Source organism: Fusarium solani (assembly GCF_023522795.1).
Source record: "Fusarium solani strain SB1 chromosome Unknown bctg00000013, whole genome shotgun sequence".
In the NCBI taxonomy this organism is placed as follows: Eukaryota; Fungi; Ascomycota; class Sordariomycetes; order Hypocreales; family Nectriaceae; genus Fusarium; species Fusarium solani.
In genome coordinates this window covers 1,214,756-1,234,786 of record NW_027072145.1, presented here as the reverse complement: position 1 = coordinate 1,234,786, position 20,031 = coordinate 1,214,756, and the positions used below count along the sequence as shown (strand labels likewise).

The window sequence follows — 20,031 nt, the reverse complement described above, 5'->3', positions numbered from 1 at the left end:
TCTTCAAAGTAATGACAATTTCCCGAGTAACGCGAAGGAACAGAGCGCTGGCCAGGTGGCTCTAGAGCCATTACGCGTCACTGGTAGAGATTGTCAACCGGGTTGTTTGAAAAATAAAGGTATTTTTAGCAGCTTGTTTCTTAACAGGGGCGCATCCAATTACGTACTAAGAATCATGAGAAACGACAGGGTTAGGGAAGGTCCGGGGCTTAAATTGCCGACAAGGTGTGACGCGTCACTTTGCATAACACCAGGCCAGGACTAAAAGAGAAGAGTGTATATTTTTGTTGAATTGGGCCCTGTACGCAACAAGCTCACGTGGGACCCGAAGAAGGAAATTGGCCCAATTAGGCAAGAAGGAGGGGAGCTGCGAGGAAGAAAAAACTTTTCACAACAGCGAGAGCGAATTTTTGAAACAACAGCCCCAAAACAGAACTCATACGCCTCTCTGACGGGTTAATTGAATAGCCTGAAGTCTGGCGTATCGCCTAGTGCGTTTTTAGACTATTATAGCGACCTCATGGCCCTAAGAGGTAGCCTAGCCCGCTAAATTCCGCGAGTACGCTATGTAACTTAGTAAATACCTTAGGGAAGCCCTCCTATATATTAAATATGCAAGAGACTAGCCCATTCCCTAAGGCCTAGTCAAAGTCATAGCCATAAGCGCACTATCCCTTATTAATAAGATCTATAATATCTTAGACCTCAATACTATATATAATATACTCTAAATAATAAGAATTAAATTAAGGATTGCAATAGAAAGCATAATATAGGCTCTTAATAATATTAAGATAAAACTTAAACTAGTAGTAAATATAAGCTAATAAGTATTAAAAAAAAAATATAAGAATTATAAAGTATAAAATAAAATAAAAGTAATAATTAGAGAATTAATTAATATTAATAAAATAATTATTATAATAATAAGAGTTATTAAGAATATAGACTAATATAACTAACTAAGCCCGCTATAAACTTATATATCTATAGTAACTAAGAATAGGCTAATTATTAATATATATAACCTATTAAATTAGCTTAAGGCATTACTCGTATAAGTACTTTATAAGATTATTATAAATATTTAGAACTTACTTATTATAGCTAGCCTATAGGTAATAAACCCCTATAGCCTAAAAGTATATATAAATTATATTATCAAATAAAGTAAAAATAAGCCTATAGAGAAAATTAAGATAATATTAATTAATTAACTTAAAAGTAATAATCTTAGTATTAAGATAGCTATAACCTCTAATATAGAGGTATTCTAATAGTTCGCTAAGGATTAAGAGTATAGGCTTAGTAATAGAGCCATAATATATATTCTAATATATAGAGTTCTTATATATAGCATTTATACTAGCTTAATAGATATAAATTAATTTAAGGATATTAGAGATATTATTCTCTAGGAGAATAAGCTATTTATTCCGAGCCTTAGGATAAAATATATTAGCCAGCTCATAAGGAAACTAGCGGCAAAGAATACTTCCTTAACTATTATTAAGTTTATAAGACCCTAAGACGCTAATAAGATTATTAATGAGGGCCTAATCTAGCAAGGAGAGGTCTTTTAGTGCGAGCTATATAATAGGTTATGCCGACTAAGGCAATACTTCGGCTATTAAGGATATAGCCACTATGACGATTATGTATGTTCCTAAGGGATAAACTAGTCGTACTAGGTTTATATTAGCAGAGGAGAATATTACGTTATCTTAAATAGGGTATAAATTACGTCTAGTAATATGCTTAAAAGTATTAAGTATAACTAAGTTATATTAATAGCTAAGGTAATTATTATATAAGAAAGTATAATAAGCGTATTTTATATACTTATAATAGTATTTGGGGATTATAATATAAGTAGTAATCTAAGTTATTAGATTATTACTTAGAAAGGTAATCTAAGGAAGGGATTATAATTAGAAATATAATTTAGCTATAATTAGATAAAGGGTAGGTAGAGTCCTTATTATATACCGGGATATATATTAAGTCATAATATAATACCTCTTCTTTATTAATCTTATCCTTAAGACTATATTTATAGCCCTAGTGATTTTTCTAAAAGTAACTAACGTAACCTTATATTCTTATTTTCTCTTATAATACTAATAAGATATTAGGCTATATAATAAAATTAAAACCTAGGAAACTCTTTAATTAGAAAAAAAAATATCTAAGCGTAATTCCTTGCTTTATTTTATTATTCTAAATTTATATCTTATTAATATACTATATATATATTATTTTAAGTAAAAAATCACTTACTAGTTTAATAATTCTAGCTAGTTAGCTTATTATTAGGAGTATATTTATCGAGGCCGTGCCTATAATAGTATATATGTTGCTTTTTCCTATATATCTATAGTATTTTATTAGATTTTTTTTTATTAAAATTTTCTCTTAATTAATAAATTAATTAAGTAATAAGAGAAGTTAGAGGTAAAAAAAAGAGGAGGCTAGTAATAAGGTATTATTTCTTTATAACTAGTTTACTGAGTTATAATTATTTCTTACTGAGGCTATAAGCCGGTTATAGTATATTTATAAGATTAAGAAGAAAGTAAAGGAGCGGGGTATTAATTTATTTAAGCGCGGGATATAAGAGCTAGATAAGAAAGATAATCTTTTACTAGCGTTAGAGTCTTATAAAAATTAGGTAGTCTAGGACCTTTAGTTGCTAGGTATTTTAAATAAGGTAGATTAGTTATCTCTTAGGTTAAGTAATAATTTTATTAATATTAGTATTTTACTTAATTTCGGCGCTATTAGTAAAAGTTCTTTAGTAGGCGTTATATACTAGTAAGGTATTCTAATAGTTCTTATATATTTTCTAAGTCTAAGTAGTTTTTTTATTTAATAAAATATATTATTTTATTATTAACTTTATTTATATTAAGAATAGCTTCTATAATATATTCTTCTAGTCTATTAACTTTGGCTTTTAGCTTATTACTAGTTTTAATAATAATAATATCTACTAATTTAAGTAATAAGATATAAAAGATTAAATAAAGCTTAACCTTAGGAGGTAAATCTAGTTTATAGTTATATTCTAAGATTTTCTGCTTAATTTTATAAGGTTTAATATATTTATAATTAAGTTTTTTATTTTATTATTTTATTTTAATATTTTTTATTACTAATAAGACTATATCTCTCTAAGAAGATTAGTCTCTTAATTCTTTTCTTATTAGTATAATTTATTATTTTATTTTTAATAAACTTAAGTTTTATTTTTATTTCTTTATATAGGTTTTTTAATTAGTTACTAATAAGGATTACTTTAAGATTAATAGTAGTATCTTATATCTAATAATATATATCTAGTATAAATCTAAAATTAATATACGCTAATATAATCTTTATGCTTTTATTTATAGCTATATTATAAGCTAGCTATATAGTTAGTAGCTTTTTAACTTAGTTAGTTTATTTATAATTAATATAATATTATAGGTATTATTTTAGTATTTAATTTATATATTTAATTTAATTATTTATCTCCTTATAATATATAATAGAGAATTTATAATTAATTCTTAAGTATCTTATAAGGTTTTATTAAAATTTTAAAGCAAATAATAGTCTTTAATTTATAATAATTTCGAGTAATATATTATATATCTTAGCGATATAAAAGTAAAAAAGGTAAGTAAATTTTTTTGCTATTATTAATTCTTTATAAGGTATAAAATAAAAAAATTTTATAAGTCTATTTATAATAATAAAAATACTATTATAGAAGTTTTTAGTAGTTAATTCTTTTAATAGGGGTAGCTTTATAATAAAATCTATAGTAATAGAGTCCTATAGTTATTATATAACTAGGAGTAATTATAGTTTTCTATAAGGTTTATAGTATTATATCTTAGTTTTTATATAGAGGTTATATTAGTTAATAATTATTAAAATAGTTTTCTTTATATTAAGGAAAATAAATATTATCTTAATTTATTCTAGGGTTTTATTAATCCTTTAGTATCTATATAGTAGGTAGCTATATATTTTATATATAAGTTTATAATATAGTTTATCTAAGACTTATTATTTATTAGTTTTTTTATTATCTAGAAGTTATTTATTATATTACTAGATCTATTTTAAGAGTAAATTACCTTATTTTATTATAACGTACATGATAAGCTTATGTCCCAGATAAGTATATGTCCCAAAAATCTTTGCCCTTTATGATAGAAATCGCTATAAAAACACCACAAACCATTTGATCAATTAAAACTACTCACTATACTCTTCCCCAGATGTCTCAATCACTACCTGACAGGTCCTTGCATTATGTCCGGGCTTGCCGCAGACACCACAATGCCGAACTCCCGGTCGCGCCGACCTTCCTTGACCACCACTTCTCGACGATTCGGCCACTACCTGCGCATCAACATCCATTTGATCAATTGCCTGCCTTCCTTCCTCTACTGTCATCACGCCTCTTTTCTGTAGTCGGGTCCTTTTTGCCCTCCGGCGCCGGCTTAGTATCTCATTCGCCTGTTCAAGGTCTTTGACCCTAGCCTCGAGTAAGGCAAGCTTATGCATAACTATCTTTGTTCCCTTAGAAGAAGACCGTATAGCTTCTAGAATTGACTCTGGAGAGCTACTTTTGTGCCTTTTAACTCGTGTCTCAAGGTATTCAGACTGAGATTGGGCCTCAAGCACGGTCTTTGGGGTCTTTGAGACCCAAGGGGTCGACGGTTCAGCCACCTCCTCAGCCGGCGTTGGAGTCCGTAGCTGCACATCAAGCTTCGAGACCACACTTTCCGGGTCAAGAGGAACAAGCCCGGCTCCTCTGAAGGCTGACTTGATATTTTTTTCCGTCATAGTGGCCTGAAATGCGGCGTGGAAGGCCGGAAAGAACTCGGTCTTTGAAACGTGGGTTATAGAGCATCTGATCAGATGCTCTATTTCTCGACCGTAAGCATTCTTAAGCACGCTAAAGCACCCGACGTCAAGTGGCTGAAGCAGATGAGACGAATGAGGTGGCATACAAAGCCTGATGATCTTGTTCTCCTCGCAATATCTCTCGAATTCGATAGAGTGGTGACTTTCGTGGCCATCGAGGATTAGAAGACGATAGCGACTATTTGATCGCTTAGCTGTGCACCGATCAAAGTGCTTTAGCCACTCGAGCCCGGTCTCGTTATCGGTCCAGCCATTTTAGGTCGTCGCAATAGCCCAATCGCCCGGGAGGTTACTTTCTCGGTACCAGTTGGCGAGGTGATATTGGCCCGCACCGATGATGAACGGCGGGATCGCTTGGCCATCCGCATTAATCGCCTGGATGACCGTAATCCATTCTCGGTTTCCAGGCTGCACCGATTTTGGCTTTCCACGCCTATCTGTGCCTGTGACAACCATTCCGCTCTGAATTATGCCCATCATAAAGCCAGTCTCGTCAACGTTATAGATATCATCTAATCGGACGCCGTACTTCGCGATTGTGTTCGCTACAAGCGTAAACCAGTTACGGATAATGGTTGGATCTTCGCACTTGGCTCTCTGGTAGTCGTATTTCCGAAAAAAACGCGTCTTGAGGTCTGGGTGCCGCTTGATGAAGTTGGAAGCCCAGCGCTTGCCGACGGGTAGCGAGTCGCGGTCGGCGAGCAATCTGTTAGCCATTTCTTCAACACCACGCAGTCGCGGGGGAAATCCTCGCGAATCTAGGTCGAGGATGAACTGAATAATGATCTGTTCCTCTAGATCAGATAGTTTGCGTGATTTAGGAATCCAATCGCGTCGAGATTGCATGCCTTTCTGGCGGCGACCTAGCTTTTTAGGGCAGACATTGTAGATTGATGCAGCGCGTCGGATGCGTAATTTTGGGTTAGTTTGAAGCGCTTGAAGGGCAAGAAGTATATTACCCTCGCTATTGAATTCAGACATGTTTAGTGGTTGAGAATCAATTGATCAAATGGAAGAGAGAGAGATTGAGGGATTTTTGGGACACATACTTGTCTGGGACATAAGCTTATCATGTACGTTAATATATAAGGAATACCTTAGTATCTCTTAGATATCTTATTAATACTATTAGTGCGAGGAATATAAGAAAGAAAAGTAAGAGTAAGACTATTTTCTTATTACCTTATTACCTTAATTAAATAATAAACCTTATATATAATATAAAATAGAAGGCTATTATGTCACGGCCCATGCCGCGATCGAATGCGTGTCGCCACACGGCACGGATCAACGTATTCCGCTCACTCGCACCGAGTGAGCGGGACCCATTTTCTCACTCCGGGCAAGTGAGAATGTAACACTATCTCATGATGGGCATCGTGAGATGCTCCCCAGACCCTGCCTATAAAAAACCACACAACATCCCTTAGACAGACACTCTCGCTACCTCAGCTTTCAATACAACTTGATTACTCAAGAATACTTCTTGATATTATCAGACGTGATTTGCCACCCTACGCTCAGTACGTTACGCCCCGTTGCAACTGCCAACATAAACCAAATCAGGTTACGGTTTACTACGTTGGGAACCTTGACCGTCACACCCTGCCCAAGAGAACTTCCTTATATTAGCAATCGCCTTCCTCTAAAACATACATTATATATATCAAAAAACCCCCTTCTCTTCCTCATATCTCCACCCTCTAATATTTATATCACAATCTCGCATCCTCTACTTTAACCCTATAGTATACCTGACTACACTTCACACTAAGCAAGACACCTGATCGCCTCCAAGATGCAACAGGTTCCGCAGCTGGTTCCGCAGCGGGCGCCATAGCCCCTTCCCCTTTCGGAGTTTATCCTCCATAGCGATGGCATGAGACTGGCTCCTGAATCCTAGATTCACTGCGACGGGGCTAGATGCGCGTCGAGAAGAGGCATGGGACTTTATCAACCACCTCTTTTCGATCCATATCCTTAACAACACTGGCATTGCTAACCTTGCATTCCATTATAATGACGAAAACAGAGCACGCGCCACGTTGAGCTACCTACACCTCCCTGGCTACACCTGCAACTATCACCCTACAGAGCGCTACGCCACACATAGGTACTACACGAGCCGGGGAGGCCTACAATGCCTATCTCGGGCTGGTGTTCAGGTCATCGATGGCTACCCACACCACCGGATCACTCGCATGGGTATCAACTTTGTCTGGACTGGCCCCCGCTAGGATTACTACTAATGTACTACTATACGGAGGGGAAAGAGAATTAGGCGTCTCAGATTATGCCTTGCAGACTTCGTAGCATAGTTATTCACACATTCGTTAATACACATTCTATTCTTTTTTACTCTGTTTTATTCATGCTCTACCAAGTGCCTCACCCTGGCCACGGAGGAGTAGGTGACAAAGAGTCGAGCCTCTGCCACCAGCTCACAGCACATAACCATCATATAATATATAAGAGGCACGCATCTCACTTGTATTGCCGTCTACCTACGTGATCAACCGCCTGTCTCTGAGCCCGCCTATCCATCACTGACGTCCATCACCCCTGGCCTCCTGGCGACGCCTCATCCGTTCATCCCGAGACTCTGCCTGCGCAACCTGAGGTCGGAAGGGTCGCTCAGCCGCTTCCATGATCTGGATCCACTGCTCCATGCTCACCATGCCCGACGGCACATGCGTCGCAAAGCACCCGTTAGTGAGCACAGTGGTCATTCTCCCTTCCACGCGTGCAAGCTCCACCGATGTGCCGGGAATCCGGGACATGATGTTGGCTCCGTCGCCGATGTTGCCCGCAGAGCCTTGCTGCTGCGCCACCTCATCACACGGGACCTGCTCTGCGTTCCAGATCGGGGGTGGGCTATCCACGGCTGGCCTCATGCGCCGCCGAGGCACCGGATCAGCCAGACGCGAAGATGCTGGCCTGGTGCGAGGCAAGGCGGGCGCCTCCGACTCGGCCAAGGGCGACGATGTGGTTGAGGGAGAGTAGGCAGACCCCCCAGGGCTGCCAGGCGCGGCGGATCGGGTTGACTGCCCGGAACGGAGACTCCCTTGGCCTGGCCCGGCAGTGTGGCGAGACGACGTGCTCATGGGCGAGCCACTTCGAGAGGCGACAGCAGACCAAGTCATGACAGCGGTGGCTGGGCTCCCGGCGGATGGGGCACGTTGGTGGTCGCGGCCCGGCCCAAGAGATCCAGGCGAGTCATTCAGCGGGGAGGCGGGAGATCTGCTGTTCCTCGAGGCAGAGGCCACCGGCGATGGCGTGTTCCACTTCGATGACGGGCCGGGCACCTCGACGACGAGCCTGGTCTTGAAGACCTTGGGCGCGGGGAGGGGGTGATCCTCTGCGCTGGGACCGGGCGAGGGAGCAGCAGAGGCCTTGGCAGGCTTGGAGGGCGTGGAGCTCTGGGCACCGGCTGGCTTCGTTGGCGTCTGGATGGAGAGGCCCCTGAGGCCGAGAGAAGGTGTCTCCGCGGGAGGAGGGCGGGCAGAGACTCGGCTGGCAGGAGTCTTGGGCTGGGCAGGGGTCCCACGAGGCGTGGCGTCGATGCCGGTTCGACTGGGCGTGCCGGGTGGTGGTGGTGGTGTAGCCTCGAGCGCAGACAGATCGACGTGATCAACTCGGGGACGTGGCTGGCAGGGCAAGTTGCCCTCGATCTGGACGCCGCGGTCGTTGTACCAAGTCTTGGCCAGTACCGACATCTCGGGCACGACAAAGACCCCACCGGGGTCGGCGGCATGGCTCCTCCGGTATAACCCAGTGCCATGGGTGGCTGGCAACTTCAGCAGCCGGTCCCCGGGCCAGGCGTAGGTCAGCTCGACGTTGTCAAAGGCGATGGGCTGGTACCCTCCGAGGCTGGTGTAGAGCTGCTGGATGGGGAGGCGTGAGCTGGACAGGTCATCTCCCGGGCACTTGATCAGGTTGGCATGCTTGCCACTGTACGTGGTGCTGGGGTTCTTGCCCTTCTTGAGGCACCGTGCTCCCGGGACCCCGAGCTCATCCATGATGACACGCTGGAACCACGCACTGATGCGGTCGCGGGAGAGGACAGGATCACCACCCTTGACGAGGATCCAGTCGCGCATGGGGAGCTCTGGATGCCGGACGATGCCGCCCATGTGGTCTTGACCCTCGATCGCCACAGGCCTAGAGCGATACTTGATATCCACGTCGTCGTACTGGTTGCCAACGAGGCCGCGGAGGGTAAGAAAGAGGCAGAACACGCTGAGTATGCCACACTCCCATCCTCTGGGCTGCTCCGATACGGGAACGCCAAAGAAGTCGAAGAAGAAGGGCTGCCCAGCCCACATGAGCGTCTCACGCATGGCCAAGACCGCACAGCGCATGCGACCCACCTGATCAGCCCCCGGCGTGACATACGGCTGGTCACCGAGCGTGTCAAAGTGGTAGAAGTGCGCGCGGGCGCGGTCGAAGATAAAGGTGGTGAAGTGGGGGATGGAATGGAAGTGGATGATTCCGACGAGGAACCTCTTCCCATGCATGGCCCGGCGAAATTCGAGGGCGTCGAGAAGCCAAGCTTGGCATCACACGAGACCTTGTCGTGGTAGCCAGCGAGGTAGGGACTCTTGTCGTGGAAGGGTCTGCCCTGAGACATGCCAAAGTGCGAGTTGGGCTTGACCGCCGCGTCGTAGATGATGAGCTCCCGACGGGCAAGGCAGATCATGTCCTCCAAGCCGTACGAGAGGAGGGGGAGAAGCTCGACGAGAGAGGTGCTGGAGAGCTTCACCTCCTTGTCGATATCAACCCAGAGTTTCCAGAGGCGGCAGACATGCTCGCCCCAGCTGATGTCCCAGCCCTGCGGAGGAGGGAAGCATGACCGCTGGCGGCCAGAAAACTTGCGCATGATCAGCTGCGGGCTGTCGTCGAGGGCTGGCATGGCGGCGCCGGCGGCTGAGGGGGTGGTCGATGTATCCCACTCATCGCGAGGCTGGAACAGGGCAGGCTGCTGTCGGTATAGCCGTGGCAGGTCCAAGAGGTGGAGCTCGTCGGGCGCGATGAACTTGTCTGCTTTGCCGGGGTTCTTGAGCTTGCCGGCGAGGAGGGGGAGCTGGTTATTCTCTGTGGCAAAGTAGCTGGGAGGTCGGCGAGGGAAAGTCGAGGCCATGGTGCTGCTGGCGAGGAAGAGGAGACGGGAGGGAAGGCGAGGCAAGGCCACGGGAGGAGATGGCAGAGCTGGGCTCTTCTTGTCACGTCGTCAGCGCGCGCAAGGGAGAGGCAAGAGGGTGATCACGTACTGGGCGTCGAGGAGAACAAGAGGGCGTCTCCGCGCAAGGCCACGAGCCAGAGGGTGAGGCTGGAGGCTGGACTATGGCATGGTGAGCACGGTCAATCCGGCTTCGGCGGGGGAGATCTCACCTGGTGTCAAGCGTCTGCAGACCGGGGAGGAGGCAGAGTGTGCAGCGCGCAGTGGATGATGGCTCGGGCGGGAGGTATTGTTCGATGGACTGGTCGGCGGGGAATGATCGAAGAAGGCCAGGAGGCCAAAGAGGTCGAAGAGAGAGAGACGTGAGCGCCGAGAGTAGGCTGGCGATGATGCGGGCAGAGGAAATCGTGAGTGTCAAAGGCAGGCTGGCCAAGATGTGATGCCGCGACGGAGAGGAGGATGCGGGCGATGCGCACGAGTTAATCAGCCCATGCAGAAGAGAGAGATGGAAGAGGAAGAAGAGGGGAAGGCCAAGAGGTGGAGGAAGAAGAAGAAGAAGAAGAAGAAGAAGAAGAAGAGGGAGGGATGCCGCGCGCCGATTATTTACATCTTCAGCGGGGGGGCAGTGGTTGCGACTATGAATCACAGTCAATCCGATGCGGCAGTGAATCATGGTCAACCGTGGCAACACTCAACCACAACAATCTTCACGGGCGGGGCTCTCGGTGCAGTTTTGTTTCCTCCTCTTCCTCTTCAAACCACTTCAATCGGCGCGGGATCATTTGCTCAAGCCTTGCGCTAAACACCATCAAGCTGCGCGGGAGTGTTTGCGCAAGCATCACCAAACACCACTGCATTTGCCCGAGACTCTTTGCGTAAGCATCGCCAAATAACCACCCCATTTGCCCGAGAGCCTTTGCCAAGAATCGCCAAACCTCATCGCATTTGCCCGAGCCTCTTTGCGCAACCCTCCCGCAGGCGCGATCGCATTTGCCCATCGTGCCACAGGGAAGCCCAGGGCACAACGACAAGATGGCTCCCGGTATGTCTGCGATCCCCTCCCCTCCTTCACCTTCCCATGCTCCTTATCCCTCCGCCAAGTGAGATCGCGCCCGTCTGCACAGCGTTGGCTGATCATCTGGCTCGCAGGAGCACCAGCGACCACGGTGGACATCAGCAACGTCCCTCGAAAGCAGCTCCCCAACATCCAGGGCAAGGCCATCAGCCGCCTGGCCATGAACCAGTTCAACACCACGCCGACGCCCTCCAGCCGAAACAAGCGTGACGCGATCGTCATCAAGGGAGACCGGGTCCAGCACCAGTCTGTCCGTCTTGTGAGTGTGCGGAACCGGGGCGAGAGAGCCTGCCCGGCGGTGACTGACCCGTCTGATCACACAGGTGAAGGAGTGCCTCCGCTTCTGGATCTGCTCCCGGATGGCCCTCGACCGCGATGGGAATCCCCTCTACGTGGAGCTCGCGTTTGCCGACGAGGATGGCGACGACCCCAAGCAGCACGCGACCCGGTTCTTCTCCTCCATCGGCAGGGTCGACGGCGGCATCAAGACCATCCTCGACATGATCCCGACGACCGCACTCCAGCCCGTCTACATCCCGGCCGACTTTGCGCACCCACACGGCCACTTTGTCGACCAGCTGATCGACCGGCGGGAGCGCTGGCTGGCGCTGGCCGTGGCCTTCCTCGGCGTCCGGAACCCCGTCCTCTGCAGCCACTGTGTCAAGTCATATGTGGCCAACGTGAGCTGGAACAGGGAGCACATCCTCTTCCCCTTCTCGGCCTGCATCTCCATCAAGGGCTTCCAGAACAGCCGATGCGCCAACTGCATCTGGCAGAGGGACACCACCTGCGAGTGGGAGAAGTTGCCCGGCTACCTGGCAACGTCGGCCACCGAGGGGCCCCAGAGCTGGCCGCTGCTGGGCAAGGAGTCTCTGGTGCGGCGACCGGGCTCGTACGGGGTTGATCAGCTGAACCGCTCGAGCTGCCCGAGGGTCTCGTGCAAGTATCCCTCGCTGCGGAGCCATGAGAACGGCGGGGTGAGGGAGCTGAACCTGCTGGAGGAGGCGGCGGCGGAGGACGCCCAGGATGAGTTCAGTGAGTGCTGAGCGCGGCTGGGCCATGGGCCGTAGCGTACACGGCAGGACAGGTTGGGGGACGGATGAACAGGGAGTGTATGGTAGCTTGCCTTGCCTGTAAACCACGGCGATGACTCTGCGCGTGTTGTGATGGACTCTGTGTTGATGCGTGACAGCGTGATGGCTATGACCCCAAGTGAACCAAGTGATTACTTTGCGGTCAGACAAGTGTAGATGTTGCCCATGTGAGTGCGATATGGATTGTGCCGGCGGGAAGGTCTTGTTATCCAATTGTGCGACATGTGTAGGGTAGTTTGGTATGAATAATGCCATTGTCTCAAAGACCATGTCTAGGACAAAGGATTATTCAATGAGATGTGCCGTGGATGCAAAATAGGCACCAGAACATTCACCTGTTCAGCCCTGGAACATTCACCTGTTCAGCCCTGGAACGTTCACCTCTTCCGCCTCAGCACATTTACCTCATTCAACTACCATCCATATTCACTCCCTTTTCCAACTATAAAGATCCATTACTGCCTCCCCTCTCTTCCTTTTCCTTCCTATTATTTCTCATCATAACTTTAAACCACTACTGTCCACTACGACGACCTCAACCAACAAAGCTCTATACTAACCTTAGCCTTCTCGGACTATTTCGATAATAATGTCTGCCGCTATCGAACCAACTAGCCTTCGTGGAGAGGTTGCTCGCCGCATTATGCGCATATACCCTGATAGAAGCTGGGGTGCTCCAGAAGGATGCCACACGGCGATCTTCCAGATTAGTATGTTTGGAGGGTCTTTTGTGTATGCCAAGAAGCACTTTACGCCTCAGTATGGTCCCCCCATACTACAGGGCTTATACCCATTGACCCGCAAACGCCTGAATGGGATAGGCTACATGACGATATTCCCCAAGCCGACTTTTATTATGACCGGCCTTCCTTCACGTTTCCCGGGACCACGGCATCAGGCTCCTGGGGACCCCCGACCGCATACCCTCCCGATGAGAGAGACAAGGCTGCTCTTATGTCGGCCTTTTACAGGATTCTCGAACACAACGACGATGGACGCCATATTCTCATCCATGGCGATGATACTGTTGGCTTTTTCGCAGGAGAAAGAGCAATCTCTACTAACCCAGATCAGCCCACTGAATTCAACGCTTCACTCGGCACCTGGGGACTGCTCTCGCGGGCAACTCGGTTTATCTCTTGCCTCCTGAAGCACCAAGGTCCAGCGGCGCGAGGGTCCTCATCTTGCGAATTCCTAATTCAGCATATCCTCTATGACGGGATAATCTACCTGATCAACCCTACAGACCCACCTTCCCCTGGATTAGCCCTTGGCGCACCAGAGCCTGAGGACAGCTGGTCAGAGCCCGAGAAGGAGGCTATACGTCGCTGGCAGAGGTTTGTGAGCGGTACGAGAGCGGTCCTGAGTGCGCAGCCTGATGGGTTCTTATGGAGGGTCATTCGCATTGGCAACGCGGCAGAGAATAGGAGGGAAAGAAGGCAGTTGGAGGTCCCAAGACTGGCTCTTGCTATGCATAACTTTATGCAATACTCGTGGAGGTACTCACTTGACATTAGTCAATTCTCGGATGCGAGTAGGTTCCTAGAGGCCTATGATAATACCCTAAGTATCGACATCGGGGAGGCCGCTATTAACCAGGTGGATAGCTATTGGAGCTTTGCCGACGAGGATATCATGGACTACCCTAACTCTTAAGCCCTATACTAATACTAAGACTAGGGCTATATTAGACCTACTTAGATAATTATTACCGCAAGGGGAATAAAGAAATTAAAATTAAGGAAAGATACTTCGTGACTAAATAGCATACTTATAAATAAGTAATATATATTAACTCGTGAGATATTTACCTTAGAGCTCTACTAACTTTTATATAGAGTTATCTCTATCCGAGGAGTTATTAGATAATATTACTACCCTCTGTGCCTATTGCCGGCGCCTAGGTGATTTAATGCTAGGCAGAGATGATATCTTATCTTATAGTAGACTCTTATTATTATTATGGTTAGACCCGGGTTCGACCCTCGGAAGCGTCTAGCTAGCCTCGAAGAGCTTCTTTTTGCCATCATAATGATGTTACTTCTGCCTACCCTAGACCACCTTATAGCCCGCAATTGGTGTTTCTATATATTCATCATTGCGCCTCGCTCTATTCTTCTTCCATTCTATGAGCAAGTCTATATCACCCAATCCGCCCACATCACCTTCATCGTCATTCCATAGTCCCCTACCCTAGCTCGCCCAATATAATCGCCGCAACTCGGTTGGCCTGCACACAACGCGTGCCGTCCAGCGAGGCAGCCTTCCCGAGCCAGATCATGTACTCCTCCACCGTCTTGAAGCTCCTCCCAAAGTGCTTCTTGAACCACCTGCCGCTGTCTGGCCGCGTAAAGGCCCCGAAGCAGACCGGCATGATCATGTCTCGGTATCGACACTCTCCCGCCCCCTGGATCGCCGTATCTGCCTCGCGGCATACTTCCTGGGGCTGGTAGCACCGCCAGCAGACCGAGAAGCGGTCCATCCACTCGACCTTGCGCCCCTTGCAGTCCTCGAGCGCCTTCTTCTTGGCCCTGATCCAGTCGTGACGCCGCGAGCAGCTGCTGGCTCGGTGCTCCCACGGCATACACTCCACGCGGCAGTAGAGGCAGCACCCCTCCATCACCTCCAGATCCCTCTCGTATCGCCTCAGCGCCTCACCCCGTACATGATCCTGCCGGAGAACCTCGGCTGGTCCAGTAAAGGTCATTCCCTGACGCACCATGCCAACCCCATCCCTAACCCTATCCCCAACCTCGTCCTCGCCCTCGTCCTCGTCCTGGCCCTGGTTCTCCGTCCCTTCCTCCTCCTCCTCCTCCTCCTCGACTGCCACGGCACTGACGACAATCACCTTCTCACCACCCTCATCTAGGATAGTCTCCCGCCAAATGCTCCTGCTGCCCCGATGGCCACTGCCACCACCACTACCGCCACTCTGCCTCGTCGACTTGGCAGGCTTAGCTGCTGCACGAGGAGATGACGACGGTGGGGGAAGATCTATAGGAGGAGAGGACGGAGGCTTGGTTCCCGATAGGCTGAACTTGATACCCGATGGCCGCCTCTCGGAGTGATATCCAGGGCAGACTCCGCAGAGCTCATCCCCGGCCATGCACCATCTCCAGTCATCCAGCGAGTCGAGGAACTGGCTCATCACGCCGCGGCAGCAGTGCTGGTGCGTGAGGTAGAGCTGCATGGACTCCTCGTCCTCGCTGAGCGGCTCGCCCTCCAGCCGTGGTTGCCACGCGGCGCTGAGCAGGATGATGGACTCGGCCACCTTGCCATCACGGCCCGCCCGGCCGGACTCCTGCGAGAAGTCTGTCATGATAGATGGAGGTCCAGCGTGGATGACGAACCGCACGTGCGCGTAGTCGAAGCCGGGTCCCAGAGCAGACATGGCCACGATGACGGGCCACTTGTCCTCCTCGTGGCCGTGGATCTAGCGGTTGATCACGGCGCCCTTCTCCTCCTCCGACACCATCTCGCCCGTGTATGACTGGCAGCCTAGCTTCCTGGCCACCTCGTCCACCATGCTCTTGGTCAGGCAGTAGACGATGATCCTATCCTGTGCCCTGTCGAACATGTCTTCCCTCTCGCAGCAGTCCCTCACAACCCCCAAGACCCTCTCGGCGACCGAGCCCGGGCCGCCCTGGCGTTGGACGAGATACCGGAGGTTGGCCCGGTTGGTCGACTCATGCACCACGCGCGGCCGCACGAGCTTGTTGTGACCGATGAAGACGTTAAAGTATACTGGCGGTAGCGTCGCCGTGAGCTAGACCGTCTGCGTGCGGATCTGCCTTAGGTGCCACGCCAGTATCGCTATGGACCGCCGGTAGTTGCTCGCGGTGATGGTGAGGTGGCACTTGTCGATGACGATGCGGTCGAGCTGCTGGCGATCTACTAGCCGGTGGGCGTAGTCGAGGAACCCGTCTATGTAAGCCGCCTCGGCCGAGATGATGACGACCGGCGCCACCCTCTTTGACTCCCGCTCCCAGACGTGATGCCTTAGTCTGACCTCGTCGAGGCGGCCCACCATGTTGCCGCGGAGGGCCATGGTGGGTAGGATGAGCACTGTGGTGCCGGCTCCCGCGAGCGATGCGGCTACTATCACGATGAGCGTCTTGCCCGAGCCGGTGCCGAGGACGATCTGCCCTCGATCTCCAGCAGCAGCATATCCTCCATCGGCTTAAGCACCTCCGCGTTCCTCGGGTGCCTGACCCACGAGTCGCCATACTCCTCGCTGTCTAGGTCGTCCTGCACCCTCCGGGCCTCGACCGGGCTGATGTCCTTGCAGCCGAAGAGCAGCTCATCGTATAGGAGGCTGTGCGCCTGGCGGAACTCGGAGGCAATGAGCTGCGGGACCTGCTCTAGGTACGCGGTGTCGCTATCGTTGCGCGCTAACCGACTCCACTTCAAAGTACTGAATCCTACCCCTTGCCGTTGAGAATGTTTGCACAGAGCATGATCCATATTGGCCTATCTCATAAGCTCGCATCGGTGATATACCAAGCCGGTGTGTCGCAATATAGTCATGCATTCTTAGTCGACGAATAGTAAAGAAACGGCAGAGATTGCATCGGAAGGCTTCCTATATTTGGAGGCCGGGGACGGCGGTAACCTTCTCCCCTGGGACGTCGAGCTCTTCAAATGGCCGAAGGGGGAACTTGTTCAGCCTCTCAAGTAAGTCTTTACATATTTGGCCGGTGATGCGATGCTGGCTGTTCAGGTGTTTATAGAGAGATGCTCGCCCGGGTTGGATCATAGACTTGCATGGCACGCATATGAGGATCCCATATTGGCGATTAAAGATGAAACCGTTTATCGCGTCTGCTCCGGGGTAGGCCCCCCTCGACTGGTCTGTATTTTGCACCTTCCTCCTCTTCTGTATCCGCACGTCCTCGGAATGACTGCCTTGCCTCTTCTGTTTCCCAGCAGACGGCATGGTAGACGGAGGCGCGGACGGCTCTGCGGCGGCGACTCCTCGGTCTATGCAGTAGTCTCGAAAGTACCGCCAGTTCCAATCCTGCCAGAGGGTAGAGAGCTGGCGATACATCTCAAGTAGCTCCGGCTGCAGCCGTGCGGGCAAGGCTGTGTCGATGGCGTAGGCCGTAAGCAGTGTGCGTGGGTGGTGACCGACGCCTGCGGCGATCATGCGAATCGGCGTGCTGGCATCGGAAGGATAGTAGAAGTTCCTCTTCGTTATAAGGTCGCTTATATACCGCTTGGCGATTGCAAGCGCCGCCTGCCGATAGAGCGATAGCGTCCACGGTGTCCGCAAATGTCGGGTCAGGCTCTGGAGGGCTTTCGTCGCCTGCATAGGAGTTAGGTGCCTCTTTGCATGCTTCGGATTCGGATCCGGGTCCGGGAAGAAAAACTCGGTGCTAAGGTACTGTGATAGCTAAAGCTGATTCGCTAGGAAATCGAGGAATGGCCGGATATAGGCGAGGTAGGCGAATACATATAAGCCTAGACTGTTCGGAAGGTAACGCAGGGTATAAAAGGCGTAGTTATTCGAGGCCCGAGCTTTGTTGTAACTAATGACAATAAGAACCTGTCCCTCGCGGATGAAGAGGTTCCTGATCGCCAGCTTCGTGTTTCGAAGCCGGATGCTCGTTGCCTCGGTGCCCCGGCCGGGCAGCCCTGCGGTTAAGTGGAACGCGGCGAAGATCATCGTGGTAAGCTCGGCACCCGCTTCTAGGTACGCCTGGCAGGAGCCGGGCAACCAGTGGCCGCTCTTAGCAAGGGCCTGGCCGCGGAAGGAGGATGACCACGCACGGCGCGCCATCGCCTTGTAGAAGCCCATCAGCCCATTCTCCGGCTTCTCGAGGAAGCACCAACCAGGTAGCCGGCAGGTCAGGTCGTCACGGATCGCGGAAAGATCCACCGCTAGTTTCCACCCCAGCATCATCTCGTCGACTCGCTCCTGCACTCGCGTGATGGCGGCGTGGTGGGTTACGCAGAAGTCAGAGAGCTCTACCACCTTATCGTTGCCGATAGTAAATGATCGGCCGTCTTGGGCCCAGGTCAGGTTGCCCGCGGACCCTTCCTGCTTGATGATGCTCTTTGCGAAAGCTTTTAGCTCTAGAATCTCGCCGAGAGGTGAATGACAACCTCTGAGCATATGCTTTGTCCGGATCGCCTCGAGACGTTCTGGCTGCGAGGGGTAGATATCCCGGGCTGGCCAGATCTGCACGAGGGTAGTGTAGCTATATAGCGGCAGGCTGTACTCGAGGAAGAATAGCCGCCCTATCCACACGAGAGCAGCGAAACCCGGCGTTGAGGAATATGCGCTTCGGTAGGCGAGAGAGCGCGGGTGGATCCCCATGACAGCTGTGAAGTGTATCAGTGCCGAGGAGGCCATAACCCCAGCTTGGCATTGGTGCGTCCAAAACATCATCGAGAGCTGGAATAGAGCCTCAGAGAGCTTGAGCCTAGTGCCGCGGGAGATGCGGAAAGTATGCTGTCCCGGGGCGTAGTCTTGCTCGTCTTTTCCTTCTTCGTCGTCTTCCTCTCCGGCCCCATCGTTGTCATAATTATCTCCTTCGCCATCGCTCTCATCGTAGCCATCTGCCTCTGCCCTGTCCTCTTCCTCATCTTCTTCTTCGCCCTCGCTGCCTTCCCCCTGGTGGCTCCAATCGCCGTAGGCCTCTTCCTCTTCCGCTTCCTCCCCTCCTCCTCCTCCCCCTTCAGTTGTGATACAAGGTCTAGGATGTGCCGCATCATCGCAATCTCATCTGCACGTAGCGGCACATTGTAGATCTCTCGGCGCTGTCGTGGCTTTAGCGCAAAGGCCCGGAAGAGGTAGCAGGTAAAGTGCTTCCATCTCGACTTATACTTCTCCCTGGTACGTCGTGGCAGAATACGGAGCGGGCGGTTGCAGAACGTCTCCTGCCAGTAGCTCGATAGCCAGCAGCGTGACCGATAGGACGTGCATGCAAGGGTAGCCTCGGCTCGATCAAATATATCATCGACAGCTCGCATCAGCAGCCGCAGCCGCGCCTCTGCGGCAGCGGGACTCCGAAGCGGGACGCCCCGCCAGACCCCTAGTACATAGTCCTCATTGTTTTGGTTAGGACCTTGCGCAGGCTGCCGCGCAGAGGCCGCAATGATATCGACCGGTCGGTTCCGGAAAAGCTCTGGCCATTTTATGTGCTAGAGCCATGGCGTCGTCTCGTTGTCTTCTACGCATGAGTATTCTTAACTATCCCGCCATATCTACTCCGCCTAAGCGCGTAAACGACGGTCTTCAGCCGCCTCCTGCGCAAGCAGGATATGTTCGTGGTGCGGTTGGGGCGTTTGCGTTGACTCTCCGAATGGGCCTTCCTTATGCGACGAAGAGGCAGGGCTCGTGGGAGGTGGAGTCGTCGGATAGGTAGGCGGCTGCGGCGGCGGCAGTAGGCCAGGCCGAAGGGTAGGTAGGGACATATCAGTAGTTGAGGGATAGATAGGATATAGTTGGAGGGAGTGAGAGCCAGAGCGTGTCGTATCGTATCATATCGTACCTATCTAGATAGTAGAGAGAATAGCAGATAGAGAGAGAGGCTTAAGCTGGGTGGATAACCCCCAAAACTCCCCTTCTTCTTCTTTCCGTACATACGCGTTTCTCATTTCCCGGGGTGGGGATCTCCAGGCGGGCCGGCCTATAGGGATTTGCTCCACGCATGCATGTTCAGGGTCCGGTAAGTCAGGGGCAGCAGCGGCGCCGTCGATCGGGGGATCGGATCGGGGGAGGGGGGGGGGGAAGAAAAGTAAAAGAGGGGGCA

At 49.7% G+C, this 20,031-nt stretch overlaps 6 protein-coding genes across 6 annotated transcripts; 2 read left to right on the top strand and 4 right to left on the bottom strand.

Moving 5' to 3' along the window:
- Nucleotides 1-5,181: 5,181 nt before the first annotated feature.
- On the bottom strand, nucleotides 5,182-5,907 carry MRS44_017270 (uncharacterized protein; the record flags this gene model as incomplete). The annotated part of the gene is made up of 1 exon (XM_065617728.1): nucleotides 5,182-5,907. One exon carries the CDS (start codon nucleotides 5,905-5,907, stop codon nucleotides 5,182-5,184), a length of 726 nt encoding a protein of 241 aa, XP_065473800.1.
- A 1,562-nt stretch (nucleotides 5,908-7,469) lies between these two features.
- Nucleotides 7,470-10,778, bottom strand: MRS44_017269 (uncharacterized protein; the record flags this gene model as incomplete). The annotated part of the gene is made up of 4 exons (XM_065617727.1): nucleotides 7,470-9,429; nucleotides 9,492-10,134; nucleotides 10,197-10,267; nucleotides 10,318-10,778. 4 exons carry the CDS (start codon nucleotides 10,776-10,778, stop codon nucleotides 7,470-7,472), a joined length of 3,135 nt encoding a protein of 1,044 aa, XP_065473799.1.
- A 359-nt stretch (nucleotides 10,779-11,137) lies between these two features.
- MRS44_017268 (uncharacterized protein) lies at nucleotides 11,138-12,226 on the top strand (the record flags this gene model as incomplete). Its single annotated transcript, XM_065617726.1, has 3 exons — nucleotides 11,138-11,147; nucleotides 11,207-11,439; nucleotides 11,504-12,226. The coding sequence occupies 3 exons, from the start codon at nucleotides 11,138-11,140 to the stop codon at nucleotides 12,224-12,226; spliced, it is 966 nt and encodes a 321-aa protein (XP_065473798.1).
- Nucleotides 12,227-12,863: 637 nt separating this feature from the next.
- MRS44_017267 (uncharacterized protein) lies at nucleotides 12,864-13,930 on the top strand (the record flags this gene model as incomplete). The annotated part of the gene is made up of 2 exons (XM_065617725.1): nucleotides 12,864-13,033; nucleotides 13,096-13,930. 2 exons carry the CDS (start codon nucleotides 12,864-12,866, stop codon nucleotides 13,928-13,930), a joined length of 1,005 nt encoding a protein of 334 aa, XP_065473797.1.
- A 532-nt stretch (nucleotides 13,931-14,462) lies between these two features.
- On the bottom strand, nucleotides 14,463-15,665 carry MRS44_017266 (uncharacterized protein; the record flags this gene model as incomplete). The annotated part of the gene is made up of 1 exon (XM_065617724.1): nucleotides 14,463-15,665. One exon carries the CDS (start codon nucleotides 15,663-15,665, stop codon nucleotides 14,463-14,465), a length of 1,203 nt encoding a protein of 400 aa, XP_065473796.1.
- Nucleotides 15,666-15,707: 42 nt separating this feature from the next.
- MRS44_017265 (uncharacterized protein) lies at nucleotides 15,708-19,412 on the bottom strand (the record flags this gene model as incomplete). Its single annotated transcript, XM_065617723.1, has 7 exons — nucleotides 15,708-16,040; nucleotides 16,143-16,415; nucleotides 16,463-16,665; nucleotides 16,961-17,579; nucleotides 17,820-18,952; nucleotides 19,009-19,311; nucleotides 19,385-19,412. The coding sequence occupies 7 exons, from the start codon at nucleotides 19,410-19,412 to the stop codon at nucleotides 15,708-15,710; spliced, it is 2,892 nt and encodes a 963-aa protein (XP_065473795.1).
- Between the last annotated feature and the right edge of the window lie 619 nt (nucleotides 19,413-20,031).